At 34.8% G+C, this 26,251-nt stretch overlaps 2 protein-coding genes across 2 annotated transcripts in view; both read left to right on the plus strand.

The window, feature by feature from the left end:
- Smp_174740 (hypothetical protein) overlaps positions 1-12,127 on the plus strand; it is a gene marked incomplete at its 3' end in the record, with an annotated part of 23,882 nt that extends 11,755 nt beyond the window's left edge. The window contains exons 8-12 of the mRNA XM_018797843.1: positions 1,248-1,514; positions 2,938-3,698; positions 5,628-6,126; positions 7,649-7,916; positions 10,343-12,127. Coding sequence (XP_018652844.1) covers positions 1,248-1,514; positions 2,938-3,698; positions 5,628-6,126; positions 7,649-7,916; positions 10,343-12,127 — 3,580 coding nt within the window. The remainder of the gene's footprint in view (positions 1-1,247; positions 1,515-2,937; positions 3,699-5,627; positions 6,127-7,648; positions 7,917-10,342) is intronic.
- On the plus strand, positions 11,778-26,007 carry Smp_095880 (hypothetical protein). Its single transcript, XM_018797844.1, has 7 exons — positions 11,778-14,583; positions 16,206-16,742; positions 19,473-19,553; positions 20,843-20,977; positions 23,328-23,702; positions 24,110-24,512; positions 25,886-26,007. The coding sequence occupies exons 1-7, from the start codon at positions 12,145-12,147 to the stop codon at positions 25,951-25,953; spliced, it is 4,038 nt and encodes a 1,345-aa protein (XP_018652845.1). The 5' UTR covers positions 11,778-12,144; the 3' UTR covers positions 25,954-26,007.
- The last annotated feature ends 244 nt before the right edge of the window (positions 26,008-26,251 follow it).

Genomic DNA, 26,251 nt, shown 5'->3' on the forward strand with positions numbered 1-26,251 from the left:
CTGATCATGCCTAGATATACATAGTTAGTCCTTAGTCATACAATGTGTATGTTTGTAATATTAGTGTGGATACTCAACTACTCAAACTGAAATATATATTTTCATAGTTGAAAGCGTGAGTCAATTTAAGCTAGACCACCAAGGAAAACCTGGAAGCACTGGACGGCCGTTTCGTCCTATTGTGGGACTCCTCAGTAGTGCGCAATCACAACCTCGTCTCGCGAGATGCTTCCAGGTTTTCCCTGGTGGTCTAGTTTCAATTGACTCACGCTTTCAACTATGAAAATGCTAAATCTCCACAAAAACCCCTTCTGATAATAAAATATATACGTCCGAGACCTACTCAGTAATCCATATATTTTATCCCTCCATGTAGTCGTCGTTATCGTTACTTAGATTGTTTGTTATGTTAAATAGATATTCTTTTGGGAAACTATATTATAGAATCATTCAACCGTTCATATTGACTATTTTAATCAAAATATTGTATCTGTGAACTTCAACCGATTAGATATTGAAAAGTGAATCAAAGCTGCAATTCTTATTAGAGGATACTTTCACAACAGTGTATGTTACTGTCTAACTGGTCAAACGGAAGATAATGCCCGAACCTTTGACCTCTAGATCTAATCTACAAAGCAGTGGAGCAACGGTAGGAGATGGGGCTCTTTGGTAGCTATTGATCAAGAATAGGTTCAAACATCATTTATTTCTTCAGCAGCCCATGTGAACCATTGATTCGAAATCAGGGTCTTCCAACTACCTTTGGTGGACCATCCGTACCTATCAACCCGCTTTAAGCGTCGAAAATTCTCCTTTTGTCTTAATTTCTTAGGCAACTCTTTCGTCGTGAGAAGGCAATAAGTAGGACTTCTCTAGCAATGCCTATATACACGAGGCTATGTACGAACGTTTCAAGTGGGAAATAAACTCTCCCCATAACGTCGGTCCTATTTAAGGGTAAATGGGAGTTTATGAGAAACGGAATATAAGAACATAATAGTCCAGTTGTTTGATTATTATACACTAAGAACAAATTCTAAACAATAATAGTTCATGAGGTAGTTTCGTGGGCTACCATTTTTACGGTATTCCCTCGGTCTCAACAGAGATCTGATAAACGTTCATTCTGTCACTTATTTGTTGAAGTATTTATATCTAATGGAATGTTTCTCTAACTTCATAAATCTCTTTCATAAACAGCAAACTAAGGAAAGCCTATGTATTCTCTCTTAATTTTTTTCCAGTATATTATACGGTCGATTACAGCTATCAAAAGGTCAATTCACATCAGCTGTATTCACTAATCTAGCACAATGTACAAATTCTGAATTGAATTTATTTCTAAGTTTTCTACTGGATCCATTCGTCAAAGAAACTGAATGTATTGAATTGTCTACTAATACTTCTAATTCTACCATTGTATCATTGAGTGATTGTATTCAATCAGCTCGACAACGTGTTCGGCATACAATTGATGGTAAAGATACATTGTCCTGGCCTCGATTACATGCGTACGTTTCATATGGATTGATTAGTGGATTTTAATTTAACTGTTCCCTCTGGTTAATTATTTTCGGTATACAAAAGTCATATGGCATCGTGACAAGTTGTAAAGGAACAATCCTTTCTAACACCCTACGATAAGGCTGATATGCAAGTACAATGATACATTAATCACATAATAGCTCAATTATGATCATCAGAAACGACGAATGTCATTATACAACACTTTGTACAAATTGGATGTAGACGTGAAGGCAAGGATTGTTAAAGGACAGCATTTCTACAGTTAAAGAACATATGGAATTCGAAACAACTATCAGCCAACATCAAAATCATAATCATCAATACAAATGTCAAGACAGTTCTACTGTACGGCGTTGAAACTTCGAGAACTACTACAACCCTCATCAAGAAGGTGCAAGTATTTGTAAACAGTTATCTATACAAGATACTCAATGTCCGTTGGTCGGATACCATCAGCAACAGCCTACTGTAGGAGAGAACAAACCAGGTTCCAAATGAAGAGAAAATTAGGAAAAGATGATGGAAGTGTGTTATGACTTTGTAAAAATAGGCCGTATACCAATTCACTATGCTTTTATTTCCGGCTTTTTATCACATGATTTATCCACCAATCGGAATACGACTTGTCTAATATTAACACTGTGCCAAGTCAATAACGTTCGACCAGTATGAGTAGTCTAACATCCTTATTGGTCCCTTGTCCGCCTAGCCCTTTCAATTGAGTCCAAAGACAGCAATTACAGCTTCTGCCATACGAATCATTTATTTCAAGCATACCCGGTTTATATACCAGACAGGTAGATCGCACCACACCATAAAACAGAAAACAATATTTGTACAAGATCAAGCCAAATGTGGCTGTGAACGTGGGATACAATAATCAACAAACTGAATATAATTTAGGAACAGTAATTCGTACAGTAATAATCCATAGGTCAAAATGCAGCTTATAATAAGATGAATATAGATAAACACAATCTAATTACTCAATAGTTAAGCAGTAAGAATATATATAGGATAATAGTTCATTAGTAGGTCCTCGAAGTTACCAGGATGGATGGAACATAGATTGCGGAAATCATCAAACTGCATCACGAGGCCTGCGTTAATTTGGAATTCTGAAGGGAAACAAAAAACATATGGAAAGGATTGTGCAGGACATAGTTGTATGTAAAGTGATGGTGGTTGGCCTATGCTCCTCCACGAGGAGTAACAGGCGTAAGTAAGTTTGTACAAATTGGTAACAACTTCTGGAGTGAGGATGGTTGTATATAGAACAAAATAATCCAGACTTGACCAGTTGAAAAGGTTGTTTCCTTATCTTTTTTTTAATCTCATTTTATTCAATGCATGTTTACAGTATCATCTCTATGCCTTCTTTCTCTCTCTTTGTGTGTGTGTGTTCAGACTATCACAAATTATCAATGAAACTTTAAATTATATGGGTCATCGTTTAAATATTGTCAGTATAAATGAAAATGATGATGATCCTATGGATAATTCCAATAATCCCATAGAACTATCCAATAATATTCAACGTGCTGATATTCTATTACGTTTAGCATTATCATTATTAGCTATGGTCTATGAAGTAAAACAAGTTAAATTAGAATCATTAAAACGATCCACTACTCATCATCAGCATCATCATTTACCATTAACATCCCAATTAAAAGCAGTTCGTTTAGCTGCAGTCAATTTACTTGTACATTTATTCTCATCTGAATGGCTTTGTGAAATAAGATTTTGGGGAGAATCAACAACCGCTGATACAATCACTGATCATCCTCCTCGTGATCCTGATCATCATGATCCTCATCCTCCACAGATTGATCGTTCAATTATTGTTAAACAAATATGTTGTAATTCATTGATATTCAATGATCTATTACATAGTTCAACATTATCATTAAATCATTTCATTATACAATTAAGTTATATATGGTCATCATCAACCATATTTAATGGGTATTTATGTATGAAATTTTTTGATCCAACATTATTAGATACAATATTTAAACTGTTAAATATGCATTATAATAATATAACGAAGACTACTAATACTACTAGTATTAATACGAGTAGTAAAAGTAGTTCTACATTGAAATTGAAAAATGAAATTATTGAAAAACTTGTAGAAATTATATACAATTTAGTATTTCTACCTGGTAAGTTAGTATCATTTTTTCTTGTTATATAATTAATATTATTATTATTATTAGCAAAGATGAATGCGCGTTTCGTCCTATTTGAGACTCGTCAGCTAGATGTACCTGCATCACAGAGTTAATGTTCATTCTGCGACTCGAACCCTGTACCGTCCGCTTCAAACGTCATCGCGTTATCTACTCAGCAACTGAGTCCAGATAGCCGCCTGCTTGTGTAACATGGTGAAGTTTAAATTCATTTGGTGTTGTTTAATTGTATCTTCCCATTGTTATTTAAGACTGTAATTGATGAGTCTCTTGTTGGCATATGTTCAGGTACATCCAGCTGACGAGTCTCAAATAGGACGTAACGAGCGTCCTGGATTCCACTTCTAGCCGCTATCATTCTTTGCTCATAAAGCTTGTGACTTCAGGCAATATCGAGGCAGTCCGCACAGTATGCACATATGCCAACAAGAGACTGACGAATCGCGATCCTAAATAACAATGGGAGGATACAAGTAAACAACACCAAGTGAATTTATTTTTATTATGTTCGTAGGTATCATTGCGAAATTTCGATTTGATAGTTTCAAATAAATTGAGCATTGGGTAGATTGTTATAAATAAGTTAATATATTTGTAATATCACAATGAGTAGAAAAATTAGATTTTATGATGTTTCGTCACTCAGTGTAAGTCACTTCTTCAGAGAATAAATAACCAAATTAACATTAATCTAAGTTTAAATAGTACAACGGAACAATATGCCGTCAATCAGAAAACAAGTCAATATCATGTCATTTCGGTCAAGGTGATTCATATGCGAAATATATGTAAAATTGTGTGTGGTCTTTATAGTGATGAAGGATAGAGTTCAATTTGTGAGGTGATAGTGTGAATCGTAAATAATATCCAACTAAGTGGCTAGAATATATAGTCCAAGTTGGATGTATAGTGAGACCTTCTTTTCTATTGAGAGAAGTATGATTAAGCATTATATGGAACATTTCAGCAACTCTCCTTTCTTTGTAATTTGAAAAACCTTTTTGTAATATTTTGATTATTTTGAAATCAATTTGGTGGTCGTACACATACACACACATAAATTTGCATACATGTTGCGTATGAATCAGCTTGACCGAAATGACATCACATTGTTATATTCACACTTGTTTTCTGATAGATCGCTCATAATATTCTTGTGTTGTTCTACTGTACCATTGGTTTGGAACGAGGGTTTTCCAACTCCCCTAGGTGGACTTTCCGTGTCCACCAACCCGTTAAAAGCGCCGTACATTCGCTTTTCGTCCTCTCAATTTCGTAAACAACAGTAATGCCACGAGAAGGCAGTGAGTAGGACTTCCCTGGTAAAGGCTATATACGCGTGGCCATGTGAGAGTATTTCGAGAGGGAGAGCGTACTCTCCCCACCCTCGGGGCCTGAACCCAGTATTGTTCACTTTAAAGTCAAATCTATTATCCACTTAAATATCAAGTCCGGACACCCACTCACTTGTACAATGGATATGAGTTATGATTATAATTCAAAATGATTTGTATTATTCTGTTAATATCTTTCGACTGAAACTTGATCAGTCTTTGTTGATATATGTGTACATCTTGTGAACTTTTGATCATTACTGTAAATGAGATTGAAGCAATTTGCTTACCAATTACAATTTTTTTGTATTCGCTTTTGATGAAGCATACTGAAACCTGAAAGCTCCGACCGCCAGGTCATTCGACATGAACTACCTTCTTTCTAGGGATTTCAAATACTACATCTTATTGATAGGTGCCAATCAGCATGAAGCCTACAATTTAGGACTTCCTGTTAATCAATTCCCATCACCTAACATTAAGTTCTTTGTTGTGAATATGACGAAAAGTGTATTGTCGTTGAAATCTTTAGTTTCTTTCCTTCTTGTATATCCTTTTTTCTTAACAGATGTATGCACTACAGGTCGTGTATTAATCCAATCTTTCCATTCGGAATTAGTCAATTATTTAAATAAACGTTTACAAGAATTATGTCATGTGAAATCGACATTTTTTGCAAATCTTGGCAAAAAACCACAATCAGGTTTACGTTTACAGCGTGAATTTCAATTAGTTGGTTATTTAGCTCAATTACCATATCATTCAAACAATAATATTGATCAACACAACAGTACAAATTGTTTGACACCAGCTGATGGTGAACGATTACTTCAAGCATTGTTACAATTACTTCAACGTTCATCAATTCGTTCATTGCGTAATAATGCCCTGGCCACTAAATCAGCATCATTTAAACATCGTATTGCTAATAATGTCTTAGTGAATTCAGATGAATCAGCTACACGATATGATTTACAGTTAGCTACAGGTGAAGCAGTTGAAGCAGAACTTATACAATCTATTCTTCATCTTGTACAAATTACAACAAATATTACTGTATATTTAAAGTGAGTTTAAACAGTAGTGATTTTTTTTAAGGCGAATTTCTGAATTTCATAGTTTCTTAATCACGAACCGTCCTTAGCTAACCGATCACTGAAAGCACCAGACGGTCGTTTCTTCCTAGTAATATGCATCTAAGACCCCGCTACAGAGAACCAAGTCCAGGAACTTCATCATGCGCAGAAACATTGAAACCTCGACCATTGAGTCGGTATCCAATAATATACTTCTATAACTGCAATGAATTTAAAATATTGTGTAACCATCTCCCATTGTCTAGGGTGAATGACTGTTGTGTATTCGACATAGTTGAACTCCATTGGTTTTTTATTTATTACTATCGTTGAAGTAACTACTTTTATAAATCCAAAAGTACTAGCACAACATAAGCGATTTAAGATACCCTAAGCATGGGATCTAATGTTCACCATCATTTCTATGAAATCGCATTTATTCTATCCCCTTTTTTATATCCAAAGGTTAGTTCAACAGTGTTTATTAGTATACTGTTTTCCAGAATGGAATGTTGACTTTTCAAAAATATATTGTCGGAAACCCATAAATATCCATTGATAAGGTCTTCAGAAGCCTAGGAAAGGCTTTTTTTAATATTTCATTCAATCATCATTGAAGTTCATCAGATATGAAAAGTTACGTATCACATTCCGATTAGATGCCCTGGTACGGACAAGGGTGGGGAGAGTTCGCTCTCCTTCTCGAAATGCTCTCACATGGCCATGCGTATACAGTCAATGACAGGGAAGTTATACTCACTGCCTTCTATCCGTGGGGTCGTTGTTTAAGCAATTGAGAGAACGAAAAGCGAATGTCTGGCGCATAAATCGGGTTGTTGGATATGGAGGATCCACATAGGATAGTTGAAAAACCCTCATTCCAAACCAATGGTTCACATGGACTCAAGAATCCTGAGAGAATGAATGGAGTATGAATCTATTGTTGGTCACCGACTACCATTGGACTTGATCTCTTTACGTTGCTCCACTGTCTTGTAGATCAAACCTTTAGACCAAAGGCTCTGGGTGTGACCCTCTAAAAAAATGTGCTTCGATCTGGGCATCCGGGTAGTATCACAGCCCTCACACAAATCAATGATAACTGCTACTGTCTTCATTGTTATTGTGTCGCGCATATATATTTGGTGCCTTCTTGTACAGTCATACAAGATCAAGTCAAAAGTGGCTGGGATTGTGAGAGACTGTTACTAATAAATTAGAAACATTTTTCATAATTGAAATCATGAGTCAATTGAAGCTAGACCACCATGGAAAACCAGGAAGCACTGGGCGGTCGTTTCGTCCTATTATGGGACTCCTCAGCAGTGCGCATCCACGATCCCACCTCACGAGATTTGAACCTAGGACCTACCAGTCTCGCGCCAGAGCACTTAACTGATAGACTATCGCTAAGAATAGTAAATCGTATAATAGTCCACAAATAACTTCTAGCAACTACTATTCATTATCAGAATATAACGTATGTTTATTTCTATTTAATCTTTCTTTACAGAAAAATATTAGATTTATTTGTTTGTTCAAAATCACGTATTGCTCGTAGTCTCTTATGTCAAGTAGTTGGTGTTTGTGTATCACGTTTAAAAAATTGGCCAACAAATCTAATTGAAATTATCCATACGGTAAATAATAAGGATACTATTAATACTACTGAAGAAGATCATAAAGAAGAAACTAATTTAAGATATTTCAAGAAATATTTATTAGATCATAATCAATCAACGGATTCACTGAATCATTTAACTCAAAATATACTACTCATGGTAAGTTGTTAGTAATATATATGTATATGCATGATAGATATAGTTTAGTGTTAAACATAAACTGTTTTATTATCAGAAGGGTTTTTTGTGGAGATTTAGTATTTTCATAATTGAAAGCGTGAATCAATTGAAGCTAGACCACCAGGGAAAACGTGGAAGCACTGGACAGCCGTTTCCTCCTATTGTGAGACTCCTCAGCAGGAGTTCTAGTGGGAAGCAGTGACCAATAAAGTTCAAAACAGGTCTGTTGTGAGATAGGAACTCACTGAAGACAATTAGTGAACGGTTGCTCAACTTCGTGGATTGGTTGGAGTTAGACATTAACACCATCGGATGCTGGCTCAGCGGTCTATCGGTTAAGTGCTCTGGCGCGAGACTGGTAGGTCCTGGGTTCGAATATCGCGACGCGGGATCGTGGATGCGCACCGCTTAGGAGTCCCACAATAGGACGAAACGGTCGTCCAGTGCTTGCAGGTTTTCCATGGTGGTCTAGTTTCAATTGACTCACGCTTTCAACTATGATAAACTGTTTTGTCTTAATGAATAGTTGTTAACAAATTAAGACTTGAAACTTTTAGACTAACTCAAGTGTATCATAGCGATGGAGACAAACATGTTATTATGAATTTATTTGGGTTACGGTCAGTCTTATGTATGATTGATTATATATGAACATTTATAGATTGATCATTGAGTAGTAGGGGTTTGGTTATCTACCTACTACCAATATTTTTTAAATATATATACTTACAATTAAGTGGTTAGAGAACGATTTCAGTTTAATTTACTTATTTACAGGTAACTTGGGTTGGTACCCTACTCTTTTTGCAAAGGTTAATGATCCTATCGGGTTGCCTGGAAAAAACTAGGTGGAATTTAATTATTCGCTGGAATTCGAACGGTTTAACCACTAAGTCAATGCTCCAATTTTACGACTAAGAATAATTTTTGGAATAGGAAACTTTGTTTGATCAAGGTTTCATCCTAGTCGTCACTCGTCAACAAGGTGTACATATAATTTTGAGAGAGATGATAATCCCTGCCAGATACCATTGCGTGTCACTTAGCTTCACTTTCAGAGACATTACGACTGAGCTGTTCGGACGATAAGTGATGTCCTGCAGCGATGAAATGTATTTACAATTGATTGATAACAGAGTAGTGAGCACTATGTTGTATGTGAAGTCCTTCCTAGTTCTGATCAAGCTCTATCGTGTCGATTACTTCCAGCAATCACCCAATAACAGCTCAACATATTGCACGACATATCGAGTCACTTAGACTGTTAGCGGTCATATTTCAACTTGATCGATAGAAATAGGTCAGCACTAAGATGGATGTGACATATATGACATTGGTTACTACCCATTGATCAATTATTTTTATGTAAATTATAACCAAATGATCTTCGATATTTCGTCTTTACATCTTTATCTCTTAAGTTTAATAGGATTGAGTTAAATAAGTTTAAAAATAGGAGAATGTCGATATCAGCTACTGTTTATTTATTTGAACACATAACTAGTGATACAAAGGAGCACCAAATACATATGCGCCACACAAGTCACTTGATTGGTGTGAGGGCTGTATTACTGCCCCAGTGTCCAAGCCGAAGCAGATGTTTTTTTAGGGGGCCAACTCCCCGAGCCTTGAAATAAAGGTCTAATCCACAAGGCAGTGAAAAAACGTCAGGGGATTCAGTCGCATGGTAGCCAGTGACATTTGTTGTCTTAGGATCCTGGAGCCCATGTGTGCCATTGGTTTGTAATGAGGGTTTTCCAACTACCCTAGATGGATCCTTATGTATCCACCAACCTGGTCAATGAGCCGGAAATTCAGTTTTCATTCTCTTATTTTGTAAAAAAAAACACCTGTTCCACGAGAAGTCAGTGAGTAGGACTTCCATGTCAGTGGTTGTATACACGTGGCATTTCGAGAAGGAGAGCGGACCCTCCCCACCCTCCGACACACTAAGACATTGGGGGGGATAAAGTATAAAATTCCGACTGTATTTTTTTTCTCTCTCCCATGATAGCCGGTGATCAACGGTTGGTACGTTCGTACGCCATTTGTTGTCTTGGGATCCTTAAACACAAGTATACCACCGGTTTGGAATGAAGATTTTTCAACCACTCTAGGTGAATCCTCTATATCCAACGACCAGGTTGAAACGCCGGACATTCGCTTTTCGTCTTCTGAATTCCATAGACAAAAGCAATGTCGCTAAAAGGCAATGAGTATAACTTCCCTGTCAGTGGTTGTATAGGCGTGGCATTTCGCGAGGGAGAGCGGACCCTCCCCACCCTCGGACACACCAAGACATTCGGGGGATAAAGTATGAAATTCCGACTGTTTTTTTCTTTGATTTATGTCAATCAATCATTAATTATATATACATATATTTTTTTTTCTCATATTTATTTTAGTTGAATTCATGGGATACAACACATATAGAACAACCAGATATTATACAACGTATTCATGGTTTCAATTTACTTATTGAATTATGTTTATTATTTAAAATGAATCATCCACCGGAACAATTCATTTATTTACATCGTGCTGGTTTAAATTGTGCAATTTATGCATTAAATAATGATGAATTACAGCTACGTGATATTGCATTAAATTATACTAATCATTGTATACAATCTATACAATCTAGATTAATAAAGATACAAAATAGTACTACTAATAATAGTAATGATACTACTTATAATAATGGTAGTAGTAGTAATAATAATGGTAATGGTACTACTACTACTCATAGTAACGATACTACTACTAATAATGATAATAGTAGTATAGATAAAGAGAAATATTATCATGAATTAATTATTAAATGTTTATGGCCAAATTTAATTAACTCCTTAAAAGATCTTACACAAACATCCAATTTAAAACGTTTACATTTATTACGTCTATTAAATTCAATGATACATACATATCAATTACGGAAGAGATTTTTACCATTATCCTTATTATTAGATAATAATATAATACAAAATGATTTTTATATAAATTTACAAAGTGGTACATTATTACGTCAATTATGTGCTATACGTCGTTTATCTATATTTTTACATAATCCATTAACAATTATATCACGTCGTCAATTGAACTTAGTAACTAAGCATCAGAATCATCATCACCACCACACCTTAGCAACTAAAAAATTATTTCCTATATCACAACATGATTTATATCATATATTTTTACCAATGATATGGTTTTATTTAAAACCGGAATTAAATTCATCCACTTATACCTATACTACTACTGATAATCATAATAATAGTAGTATAACGGAAAATCATAAAAAATTAATTGATTATTGTTTAGATGCTGTAGAAGGTTTAGCTAAACAATTTAATTGGAAATATTATCGTATTTTATTAGAATATATAATGAATCAATTGAATACATGTATCAATATTAATTTAGCATCACAAATTATGATCCGTTTAGTTGATGCTTTTCAATCACCTAATTGGAACTATTCAATCAATAATAATGAGGGTGAGGATGATAAAGAACCAATAGAAGAACAAGATGGTGATTCAATAATGGAAGAAAAAGTCCTTTCAATCAATAATAATAAAGGTGATGATGATGATGGTGATAAAGAACCAATAGAAGAACAAGAAGATCATTCAATGATGAAACAAAAAGTTCCTTCAAAACCTTTGAAGTTATCCAAGTTGAATAATAATAATGATCAGAATGAACAAAAAGAACATTTAATCATTCTTAATTATATGCTTAATGTTATTAAACGATTAGAACCATTTATAGTTAAGCCAATTAAAATCAATAATAATGAATTAATGGGTCATCAAAAAAAGGATCTTAATAATCAACCCTTAAAAATATCCTTAGTAATTTCATTAGTTATGTTACTTCGACGTTTACCATCGGGATATCTTGAATCACGTTTACCAAATCTTATTCTACGTGTCATTGATATATTACGACCATCACGTGATATTAGTTCTGATATACGTAATGAAGCATCGAAATCATTATCACGTATTGGAAGATTATTAGGACCAAGTAAAGGATTAGATAAATTATTTGAAATTGTTAATCAACAACTTGAACGTGGTGGTTATTCATTTTGGCAAGTACGTTTATATACATTACATCGTGTATTAGCTGAAGTAGAGAAAGCTATCAATCCGGTGAAGTATCATTTAAATGTGGTCAATTAGATTATATTGGTAATATAATGAGTCGTCTTTATTTAGATGATATAGTTGGTAGATTAGCTGAAGAAATGGATTCAAGACGTTCAGCAAAATTATCTGATAATAATGCTAAAGAATTATCTATGAATAATTTAACTGGTTCTATGAATACAGATTTACCTGAAGCAAATGGTTTAAAATCACCGGAAGGTATGACACGTCTATGTAGATTATTATCTGCTGATGGTATTATTCATTTATTTACAGAGATTAAAACAGCATTACATTGTGCTACATCTGGTACTACATTAGAATCAACTAATAATAATAGTAGTTCTATGAATTGTGGTGTACGTTTTCGACATAAAGCATTAGCTAGAATTGAATGTACATTAGTACGTCTTCCAATGAAAACAGGAATTTTCTCAAATAAATTTCTTCAGTCTAATATCAACATTATTTATCAATTATTTCAACAACTTGTTATTAATAATCTACATGAAATTACCATTAATAATGAATTGAATCAGTCATCAACTACTACTACTACTACTACTGATAATCATGATAATAGTAGTAGTATTGTATCTGGTTGGTGTCAACCAAAATCCAAATTATTAGAACCACGTTGGAAATATTTAGAATTAGATCATGATAAATCAATAATCAAATCAAATTCATCAATAATAATTAATCAATCTCATTTAAAACAATCCCATTTATTAGTATGTTGTGGTTTATATTTATTTATTGGTTTAATACGTTATCATTGGTTAAAACAAACCGATCATGATCATGGTGATCATAATGATCCATTCAATCAAATCAATATCATTAATCAATTTCTTCCATCAATTATTAATTGTTTTAATACAAAATATATACAAATTATTAATATTACCATGAAATGTATTCAATTATTTTTATTGATTACTACATCAAAATCAATAATCAATCAATTACCAGAATTTTCAAATTATTTAATAAAAATCAATGAAAAATTATTTGAATTATTATCGATCAATCAATCCAATTCAGATTTATTTAATAAAATCCAATCGATTAATTATTATACAGAAAATTTTTCAAAAAATTTATATTATACTTTAACATTATTATTACGTCATCAATATAATAATAATACTTTAACAAATCAACAATTATTAACCTTAATCAATATAATCGATATTGAATTGAATAATCACAGTACTACTAATAATAGTAATGAAGAATCGATTCATTCATCATTATCTTTATTACATGTTATATTTCAATATCGTTTAAATGATCCATTTATTCAACAAATCAATCATCATGATACCAATCAAGAAATTGATCAAAAATTATCGATTATTAATCATACTACTAATAATAGTAATAGTAATACTACTACTAATATTACTGAAGTTGGTTCCCGTTTAATTCAATTATATAATCAATTAAAATTATTATCGATTACATCGAAATCCGATCAAATCCGTATGAAATCATGTTATTGTTTAATTAAATTTTTATTAAATTATTCTCATTCACAAAAATTTTTAGAAAATTTTATAAAATTTTGTTTAAAACAATTAGAATATAAAAAGTTACCAGGGAGATTATCTGCATATTATTTATTATATAATTTAATGAATCATACAACGATTATCCGTATGATTACTAATCAAAATAATCATCATTTAGATGAATTAATTTTATTAAATGTTGCTACGGCAATAGAACGTGAATCCTCTCAGAGATTACGTCAACAATTATTAAATTTATTCTGTTTATTATTCAATCAATTATCCATCAATAAAATACAATTATATTATGAAAATTATATAATAGCATTTTTAACCGCCCCCCCAGAAACAAGATATTCTACCCGGTTACTAGGATTACAAATTATTCAAACTATGTACAATAATCAACAATCATTTATAACAATGAAACAATATCGTAATCAATTAATCAATATAATTAGTAATGATATAATACCATGTGGTATGATACAATTAAATCGATTAGTTTATTCTAATGTATCATTAATGATGAATACTGGTCTTCATGAATTATATAATAAGAGATCATTGAAAACGCCAAAAGAAGAATATATACAGAATCAAATTATAAAAGAAGATGCTAAATGGATGAGTGAAATTGAATTACCTAAAAATGCTTATGATGATGATGACGTTGATGATCATGATGACGACGATGATGATGATCCTAAGGATGCTTCGAAATTGTCCAAAGATTTTGAAAAGGCATCAAGTTCAGATGATGATGATGATAATGAAGAAGAAGAAGATATAGATTTCAATGATGCTGATTTTGGTGACAATATGGATTTAAATTATGATGAAGATCCATTTACTAATGCTGATACATTTGAAACTATTGAAAATAATAAACATACTAATGATACGATCAATAATGATACTAAGCAATCACAATCAACAACATCTACCAGGGAACGTAAATGTTCAAAATCGGTAAGAATTTAAAAGAAAAGTTTGTTTTTAGGTTTATATTAATCGTTTATAGAGATTTTGTTCAGTCTAGAGAAAAGTTTCATCTCATTGACCGTCACCCAGTGAAATCGGTATTTTACAGTTTACAAATATCAAAGACAAGGAAAGGCTGGAGAAACGTTTCGTCCCTATATGTGGCTCTTCAGCAGCGCACATGAATAACTCCTCTGGTGCCTCATAGTCTTACGGCATATACCTGGCGAGTCTCATACTAAGATGGCAATTCTGTTAAATGCTTCATGGCTTTTAGTATATACCTAACTAAAGTCATTTTGGGATTTACACTGTGAAATGCAATAATATTTACAAGCCGCTTGTACTAAAAAGTGTAAAAGACATCTAAAAATTATCCAGTTCATCGTTTAGTAGGGAATTCAATAATAAGATGAGTATGTGGATTAAGTTACAGGAGCTGAGTGTTATCAACCACTGGATTCATTATCCAGTATGATTCAACCGAAGTTCGAAATCCCGATTATTAGATTTTAACTCATCATTGAGGGTTACAGGTATCATGCTTGCAATGAGATCTACAAATCTCATAGGTTGGATATCATGTAGGATCTTGATTGCTTACGGTTAAGCTTTTCAAGACTATAACTAAATTGTAATCTAGTGTCGCATAGAAAATACGTAGATTTTCTTTATCTATTGTAATCAATAAACATATATACTTGTTACTGCTCTTTCCGTAATCTTTCACCCCCAAATGCCCTGGTACGGCCGAGAGACGGAAGAGTTCGCTCCCCCTCTCGAAAGGCTCTCACATGGCCACGCGTATACAGCCTCTACCAGGAAAGTCCTACTCACTGCCTTCTCATAGCGGGGTTGTTGTCTACGAAAGGCGAGTGACTGGCGCTTTAACCGGGTTGGTGAACACGGGAAATCCACCTAGTGGAGTTGGAAAACCCTGATTTCAAACCAATAGTGCACATGGGCTCTAGTATCCTGAGGGAGCAAATGGTGTATGAATCAGTCGTTGGTCACCGGCTACCATGGGACTGCATCTCCTTACGATGCTCCACTTCATTATAGATCAGACCTTTAGGTTAAAGGCTCGGGGTGTGGCCCCCCCCCCATAAGAAAACCATCTGCTTCAGTTTGGGCACCTGTGCAGTATCACAGCCTTCACACAAATCAAATGAGATTTGTTTGGCGCATATATATCTGGTACCCCTTTGTACCCATATTTATGTGTTTAAATAAATAAAATAATAAAGAAGATATATGGCGCTCATATATATCTCAAATAGGATGAAATTTACACCTTGTCTTTCGCTTTTGACCGAAGCCCAATTTTACTAAAAACAGAATTATTTCTTGTATACTTTATGAAGCGAATTTAATAAATTGATTAATCAAAAGGGGTTTTGTGGAGATATCAGTATTTTCATATTTGAAATCATGAGTCAATTGAAGCTAGACCACCATGGAAAACCTAGAAGCAGTCGTTCAGTGTTTCCAGGTTTCCCATGGTGTTCTAGCTTCAATTGTCTCATGATTTCAACCATGAGAATTGATTCATATTAAATCCTTATCTCATGTATCTTATTTTATTTCTCCTCCCCCCTTTTTTTACAAAGGCTATGGATAACCAATACTTTATAGTTGCTCATACATTAGAACATGCCTTAAAACTGGTTTATCAAATGATTACTAAACCAAAAGAAGATTCAACCAATACATTAGATAACAATATAGATACCTATATATCTTCCATTAAACTGTCATCATTTTGGCGTATTCTAATCAATGGACCTAAATATAATGATCATCTGTCATGTCCAATAACTGAATTTCAATCCAAAAAACATCGTGATGCATTGAATAAACGTCGTGAACAATATAGTACATTATTCTCTATAGAAACAACAAAAACAATGCCAAAGAACAATACAGAAGGGAAACCTAAAAAGATTAGTCTACTCATAGCAGGTCATCGTGAAACACGTGAATGGGCTACACGTTGTTTAAATTTATTATTAAAATGTGAAGTCATGACAAATCAAGATCGTTTTATAAAACAGACAATTGAATTGGATTATGAATTATCTGGTTTAAATGTACGATCAGCTTTGTTTAAAAAATTACAGAGGAATAAATCAAATTTAAACAAAGTGGTAAGTTAGATTCAATTAGTATTGTTTGTTTGTTTGAATCTTCTCATTGATCCTTTTAGGACTGTAACTGGTCAGTCTCTAACTGGCATATGTGCATACTGTGCGTATTGCCTCGATATAGCCTAAATTCACAAACATGGTAAGCAAAGATGGAAAGTGACTAGCAGTGGAATCTAGAACGCGCCTTTTTTCATATTTGGGACTCGTCAGCTGAATGTACCTGCACCTGAGAGTTGATGTTCACTCTTGGACTCGAACCTAGTACCATTCGCTGTAAACGCCATCGCGAAAGGTACTGGGTTCGAGTCCCAGAATGAACATCAACAAGTCTGTGATGCAGGTACACGCAGCTGATGAGTCCCAAATAGGACGAAACGCGCGTCAAACTGGATTTCACTACTAGCCACTATCCATCTTTGCTTATCAAAGTAGTTGATTTATTCATGAATAATATGTGATACACAAATGATGTTAGATGTATGTATATAGAGGATTGTCACTTTCCCGTTGTTCATATTACATGAAAAGATCTTTGAAGTATTCGAAATGAAAACTGGATTGATTGTAGTTCCATTTATCTAAGAGTATTGCCGAAAAAGCTGCCTTATGATATAGGCTATGAAAATCTGTGGGCCAAGATATAGTATGATTGACAATTGGACTAAGCCATATTGGTAGGCGTAGACTACCTGGTTGGGATTCGCGAGATGATAGCAATCAATGTTTAGAAACCTTGAATGACATGGCTCAAAATCGTTTACAATGGCGAAGGTGCATCCACTCTTTGTGTTATACCAAATTCTAATCTTCTGAATTCCTTATTTCCCTATCTTTTTTCTCTTTCCAAATTTATTTCACTGGATTATACTCCTTGAATAACATCTTCAAACCCTAATCTTTTCGATTACTGCTTGTATTTTTACCACTTCTACCACTATTGGATTTGAATTGACAACTGCATCTCCGTATTAATGTGGTATAGCAACTTGAACTGATGTACGTAAGTACGGAGTTTTACATTGTGACTGACTGACTAATATGGTATGACTGTGGGATTATCATGACAGATAAGTCTGATCATGTCAAGGTAGAAGGTTCGGTCGCTTCATAGTAACTGCTTTCATACTGAATATTCCTAATGTCTTTAATAAACTTTATTGCGTAAATATTGAGAAGCATTTTGTTTTATAGTCGATAACTTAACATCCTTGAATGTCGTACTGACTATCATAAGTTCAAATGCAACAAAGAATATTGTTTTCTTCATGATTACAGATATTGTGTACGCTTTCTAAATAAGTACTAAGTGTTATGAAATGTACGACTTCTCATCGATACTCTCTGACTTTCATTCAAAACTAAACATGTAGGAGTAGGATATTGTTTGTCCATTTGTTTAACATACTTCGGTCAATACTTAATTACTTACTGTATAAAGTTAGTTTTGAATATTGGATTATATTACAGCGACCCAATTAACTCCATGAGATTACTTTTCTGACTGAAATAATCTCAAGATTTTCACTAAAGAGATTTTAATGAATAGTTACCAGTGAATGAATTATATGCTAAGGAATAAGGAGTGAGTGCATCTCCTTGACTGTGACCAATTGTAGGTCAATAACTTCATATATTAATTACTTACTTATGCCTTTTACTCCTGATGAAGCATAGGCTGCCGAACAGCATTCTCCAACCCACTCTGTCTTCCTTCCTTTCTAGCTCTATCCAACTTCTATTCATTCTTCTCATGTCTGTCTCCATTTCTCGGCGTAATGTGTTCTTTGGTCTTCCTCTTCTCCTTTGGCCTTCAGGATTCCATGTGAGAGCTTGTCTTGTGACGCAGTTGGGTGATTCCCTCAATGTGTGTCCTATCCACTTCCAGCGTTTCATATATTAATACTACATTTTAATTAAGCCTCCCATCAACTTTCTTCAAACACACACCTACACCGATCAGTATCATTAGTTTAAGGTTTGAGGTAATTGGATATGAGAAATTCATGTTTCAACAATCACACCTCATCAACTGATTTGTCATCTTTTCCTAGTGACATATTGTTATATCCCGAAGAGTATTATGAATGGTCACTTTTGAGAACTATTTATGGACCAATATGATATGTATATTTCCTATTATATAATTGTTAAGTAACTTAACTATTCATATTCATGTTCCTCTTATTATAAGCTTAATTTTGAACTATAGACCATTATTATACGAATTACCATTCTTGAGTTATACCCAGTCTATTAATTACTGTTCCCCTCTATTCACAGCCACATTTGACCAAATCTTGTACAAATGTTATTTTCTATTTTATGGTACGATGTGGTCAGTTTGCTTGTGATATAAACCCAGTATGTTTGAGAATAATGATTCATATTGCAGAGGCTGTTATTGGTGTTCTGGACTTAACTAGCTGGGCTAGGCAGATAGCAGGACCGACGAGTGCTCTAGACTGCTCGTACGGGTTTTGTGTGTCACTGGTCCGATCAATAAATCCCTGCCCCCTAATAGGCAGGTACAAGATAATAACAATTGCCGGCACAAGATATAACACATATATCTAATCTCATCATGCTCTTCACTCCGATTGATCCCAACATACAGCCGAACATCATCATGCTTCTAACATCATATATATCATGATATTCCGTATCTCTTCATCTCTTGTCTTGTGAATGTTGTTATCAAGAATGCTTATTGTTTTTGTTTTGCTAATTTAGTTGCAAAGAATACTAACTGGTTTATTATTTCAATTGGAAGTTGATGCACGTGTACCTATTTCAGAAGAATGGTCAAATGCGGTAAGATTTCTCTGCCTTTTCGGATAGATTTTACTATGACAAGTTTTGAAACCTGATGATATTGTCTAATGAATACTGAAACTTTCATGATTCAACAATCCAGCTTAGAACATTACATTCATCATTTCTTCATCTAACTGAACCTACTCAAACGCATAGAATGAGAATGATATACATTAAAAGCTGTTGTCATCACCTTAATAATTCTTAGCTAGCCAACCGAGATGTGCAGAGTTATGAGTGTGCATTGCTGAAGAATCTCATACTGAGAAAAAACGGTCATCTGATGTTTTCAGTTTTTCAATGGTGGCAGTCTAGCTAAGATCAGTTAGTGACTAAAGCTTAAAATATACAGTGTTTAAGACGACGAGTCCCAAATGGGACGAAACCCGTATCCTGGATTCCGTTGCTAGCCACCATCCATCTTTGCTTATAAACTGTTTAGTTCCATATGGTTTCAACATGAATACGCCATACAAATTTGGGTTAACAGAATTATGAAGAAAATGGAACAGCAAAAGTTTATGTTATATCTAGCCAGTTAACACAGTAAACCTTATCTTCAAATGAAGTATGTAACAGATAATTATAATATGAAATCGTCATTAGCTTTTATTCTGAATAAGATTTGATCATATCTGAGGTTATTGAGATGCTTAATATTTAAAGGCCCCGGTTGTGAAATTGTAATAAACTAAAGCAGACCATTACTTAACACAGTTATCTTCTATTCCATGGTGCCATATCGTAAACGAAACCATATGAACAATGTTACTATCGGGCATAGATAATCCCCCGATAACAACGGTGATTGAGTACACCAAGAATCGCCTAACGTTCGCATCTTGGAGTAGACGACTTCTCATCATCTAATTCGTGTTTTAACATTGCATTCCTTCACAATTGATTGATCACTGGGTGGCGACCACTGTCATACGTGTCAAGTCCGTCTTAATGCTGATCGAATGCTATCGACCAAGTTGCAATGTGGCCACCAGTCTAGGTGGCTCGACACTGCGTGCACTATATATATTAAGGTAACATGGTGGTTGGAGGTGGTCAACAGGAAACCCTGGACCGGGGTTTCGTGCTACTTGGCACTCGTCAGCAAGGTGTACCTGTAATCTTCCTTCACAAGCTCTAGCATTATTAGATGTTTATCGTTATCTCCATTGACTTTAGGATAATCTTATAACATTAATGTATGTTGCATATTCCCAGTACAGTTTTTCCCCCTTCTCTCTCTCTCTTATCTTTACTTCATCTCCTTTTCTTGTTTTCCATTTCAGTTGTTATCTAATTTGATTTATCTTGGACAATTATTACATTTAAGTGTTGGACGTAAACCAGTATTGAGAATATTTCGTATTGCTAATAAAATTGCATTGGATGAATTAAACAATAGACCACAATATTATTGTCAAGTATGTTATAGTTAATGAATTGATCCTTTGTTTTGAATGTTTCTAATAGACTTAATTCACTTGGTATTGTTTGTTTGAAACTTCCTATTGATGTTCAGGACTGCAACTGGTCAGTCTCTAATTGGCATATGTGCATACTGTGCGTATTTCCCATTGCACAAGCAAGTGACTATCAGGACTCAGTAGTTAAGTGGGCAACGCGATGATGTTTGAAGCGAATGGTACTGGGTTCGAGTCCCAGAGTGAACATCAACTCTAAGATGCAGGTACATTCAGCTGACGAGTCCCAAATAGGACGAGACGAGCGTCCTGGATTCCACTGCTAACCACTATCCATATTTGCTTAAAATTCCTAATAGACTATTATAGCTTTACATAAAGAGATTATTACTATCAATCATGTATTAGTTGTAAGCAATACAATGCCTTTTCAAAGAATTTTTTTAACCTACCCAATCTTTTCTTATATGAAGCTGTTAGATAATCGTATAGAAACTTTGGAAGGAAATCTTGTATTGTATTATTGGTTTTCTGATTTTATAGACTACAGATCTTGAAGTATTGATGATTTGATTCGATTCCTTTCTTCAAATACTTAATAGCTAATAGAATCAAATTGCTAGTCGATATTCTTGATTTTGACAGGTAACTCAATATGGCGAATTGACAAAAGATAATAATAAAAATCATTATATTCGCATTCATATAGGATCCGCAGGTTGATGACTCGATTTTGTGAAGTAGCTTGTGTGTGTGTGTATGTGTGTAAAATTAAAACCAAAGGATTAAATAACACAAGAAGCAAGCTAAACATCACCTACTAAACAAGCTGTTCCAACTGAGAGAAACACTATAGCAGAAAAGAAAGGAGAATCTCCATCTCCGTTTGCATGAACATCAACTAGCTATCAGACCTCAGGATTTATCATAGTTTGTATCAATGCATGTGGACAATTATAGAAATCAGAAGGGGGTTTTTGTGGATATTTCAGTATTTTCATAGTTGAAATCATGAGTCAATTGAAGCTAGACCACTATGGAAAACCTGGAAGCACTGGACGACCATCTCGTCCTATTATGGGTCTCCTCAGCAGTGCGCATTCACGATCCCGCACTCGCGAGATTCGAACCCAGGACCTACCAGTCTCGCCTTAGCCGGCATTCAACGGTGTTAATGTCTAACTCCAACCAATCCACGATGTTTGAGCAACCGTTCACCAATTGTCTTCAGTGAGTTGATATCTCTACAACAGACTTGGTTGAACTCCACCAGAACTCAAGGAAACATTCCTTACAGTCAGTCACTGGTGAGCATATGATTATAGATCAGAAGGGGTTTTTGAAATGTTCAACTGGGAAAGTGTTTAAATTTTGGATAGAATTTGTAGAAGTTCGACATTCATTTTATCAACCAATCAATTAGTAGAAAAATCGTGGACAGATACAGGACTAGAAATTAGGTCAAAGGGGGAGATAATCAAAATAGATATACAGACAGAATAAAAGTCAACAATAACCACTCACGATGCGAGTTGACAGTGTAGCCTGTCGTCAGTCATGTGAAGAAAATCAAATATCTCATATCTACCTGAAATTTGTTCTGATATTGTTCAGCAGAGTAATAAATGTTTCACGATCAAACCATTCGGCTCAGAAAACGAAACTTGGTCGGTACCTGATAACGTCTCAAGTCACTAAGTTACATAATCTTTAGAACCTCAGCTTAGGAGTCATGATCGGTCAACAGACGCCAGCCTTCTTTCATACTACGGCGGAATGTCATAAACTGACAACGTTTTCTTTCTTTTTCAAAAAGTAATGCACTACGTTGAAGATGCTGGATTAAATTCATAACAGATGTCCAGGTTACTGGACCTTGTGTTTCAGAATGACGACAATAACTGAATTGTCGTCACTGCGCTCCAACTCTCATTGTTGAACCTCATTATTACCAACATGGTGTTGCCAATAAATGTCATCAGTTCAGAGGAACCAGATTCCACATGTCCAGAGCGAGACTGTTCTCATAGATCTGTTGTAAACCGAACCTTTTACAGTTAAACTAACACCCCGATAGCACCAAAATGGTCTAGATCAACATAAGCTGACCTAACTTTTACTATATGTGGTATATTGATTCCATCAGTCACACCCAACCCACCACCAGTACTCATACAACTATCGAGACACAAAATTTTCACTACACATTGTCATCTGTCATATAGAAGCCAGTGAATGTAACAATACTTATCAGGCAAAATGAGATTAGGACTTTTGTTTTATCGCTCAAATTAATTTGAAACTTTCGAATCTCATATAAATGTACACTATTCTGCTTCCTTTTTTACAGAGGCTACTAGCTTTGAAATTGACTACCGGTCTTTTATTACGTCTACCTCATCCGAATACAACGCAACTATTTGATATGTTTTCACTAAATACTCGACCTTCAAGTGATTCTGATAATCAATTGTTAGATCAGTCAGATGAGAATCTATCCGTTAAAAAACAAGTTCCAGCTTATTTTGCCTACTTAAGATCTGCTTCGAAATTAATTAGTCGGGAATTTCGTCAGCGTGAACGATTAGCTTTTACAGCAGCTTCATCATTAGCTTCAGCTGTCAACGATGATACAACAGATATGGGCGCCAGAATACGACTACGTGGTATGCATCTTTCTAAAGAACTTACTGCTAGAGCGAAATCAAGACGAAGAAGAGCACAGGTGGGTTGGATGATCAGTTTTCATCTTCTGTTTCGTTTTCTGTGTGATGTGCATTAGAACATACATAATTGAGCAGCTTAAAGGCGAATTCTCAAAAACCTAGTGAGAAGCCGAGTTCAATTATGTTGAAAATAAGATAGGTATCATTGATAACAAGTGATGGTTGTCAAATGATATCGCGAATTCCGGATCATAGGGACTCAATGGCATAATTTACACACTTGACTCGACGTCTGAAGATCTTAGGTTCAACCCTCACAGGAAGTCATGGATGCACACCACTGAGTCCCCATACTAGGAAAAAAAGACTATCTCGTGCTTCCTGTTTTCCGATGTTATTCTCAGATATATACTATTTTCTAAATTTGTGCGTTGATCTTTTGTTTTTGTTTTCGTTTATTTTAAAGGCTCGCCTCCGTCGTGCACTCATGTCAGGTACAATTAGACCAGAGAGTGCGAATAGCCTTGTTGCTTCTGTATCAGCTGGAATGGCAAAGGCAGGACCTGATCAATTAGTTGAATTAATTGAGTCAACTGAATCTGCTCTTACCCAAGAACTTGGTGGTGGAAATCATCAACTCATTCAGATTATATGCAGTCGTGCATCGTTAGGCGCTCGTGTTATTCGAGAACGACGTAAGATGCATAAGGTCACTCGTAATGCTCTTGGTGTAGCATGGAATGGTCCAGTGAAAAAGAAATCCAAGTTATTAGATGTAGCATCTGAACCTTTGGAAATGAATAATTTCAGTGCGGACGAGGTTGACACATCTAATCGGTTGCAAAAAAGAAAATTATCTTCGGATGAAGGTAATTTGTTTTGTATGCTTTGAATTGTTCAGTCTAATGTAATCAGACTGATTGGTATTTCTAACCTTAATCTAATGAAACGTTGATTAAGTGGTCGCAGGGACTCTTAAGTATTCATTAGCTTTCAATCAGTAGATATAGCCAATAAAAATGCCTATTCGTCTGCTTAAGTTTAGGCAACAGTAAATCATGACTCAGTCAGTCATACGCAACGTAGAACATCCACGTGTGTAGATCGTTTTAATTTGGCACATCGAGATGAAGTGGTCAAGGCGGATTCCACAGTAGTAGATGTAGTGACAGTGTTAGTTGTAATAGAAAAGATTATGCATCGAAAGTACAATGACAGAAAATACAAATTAAAATAAACAAATGTATAGTGAATCTAAAAACTCATGATCTACGGGAAGACAAAGGGTAGATAGACTCGCACCATTTCAGACGATTCTGAGGTCCGTTACTTAGAAGCTCCAGTCATTGGTTACGACAATGATACGGAATCTAACCAAACAATCTGCACCTACCTAAATTGCTTAGTCTGACTGGTGGCGTCACAGTTTTCGTACATTCTATTCCTACATCATTTGGTGGATGAACATTAATATCACATGTCCTGATCATCTTATGGCTTTTATCACGTGACTAAGTCGCTGGTTGGAACGACCTACATGGCCTTGGCACCGTGTCAAACCAATGATGCGTTAATTGACCGATCTTCTGACCTTACTTAGTACTCTGTGTTCAACTTCAGTATTCTCAACTCGGTAGTTCCAATGTGCAAGACACCTATGGTCGAACAATAGTGACCTACAAATATCCACTATTTCTAAGGGTTATGTTTCACAGCCATAAAGTAGAACGAAGCATACCGTTGTACAGTAAACTCGTCCATTGGTCGGTCGACAGTTATCTCGCCTACGCCACAATTGACCCAAGTTGGTAAAAGCCTGTCGATGTTTCTGAATTCCAATCACCATTTCATCAGGCACCATAACTAGTCACTGCATTTAAAGCCGAATGCCAAAAGCTTGTACTTAGGTAAATTCAAGTTACATGAGTAAATTAGCGTTTGATTCACTCCCTGTTTGTTTTAGAAGATAAGGTTCACATCATAAAGTTTCATCGTTTTGATGACCATTGGATGAATATCTACCACATTTTGTTGCAGAACTATTTAGAAGCAATGTACACACTGCTAACTATACTCAAGTTGTGATCCATGGAGTGTTTGATAGTTGAACTGCTTGATTAGTCATAACTAGGCGAAGAGAAGCATAGCTATATTATCACTGTCAATCGGCCACTATTTAACCACTCTATTGACAAAGTCCATCATATAGAATAAATTAATTCTTTTTCTGTTTTCTTTTAAGCCTCTGTAGAACGTAATCAAAAAGCCACACCGCACGAGAAAACAAAGAAACCGCGAATAAGTTTGTGAAAGCATTTTGTAACCCTGTTTTTTGTCTACAATAAATATAAATCGATTAATTGTAAATTTATGCTTCTGTAATAGTGTTGTGCAACTGGTTTCACTAGGAACTAAAAGAGTTTTAATATTAGGCTGTGGAAAATCGACTACCTCAGTGATGTATTGATCAAAATACACGATTACTTCTGGTAAACAGATTATAGTCATCCATCTGACAATCATACCTAATATTGCTTTAAATTGTGCGATTACATAATCATGTCTCTGCTAATTATACACCTTGCAAATAACATCACCCAATGACTTG

This window comes from Schistosoma mansoni, chromosome 6 (assembly GCF_000237925.1).
Source record: "Schistosoma mansoni strain Puerto Rico chromosome 6, complete genome".
NCBI lineage: Eukaryota > Metazoa > Platyhelminthes > Trematoda > Strigeidida > Schistosomatidae > Schistosoma > Schistosoma mansoni.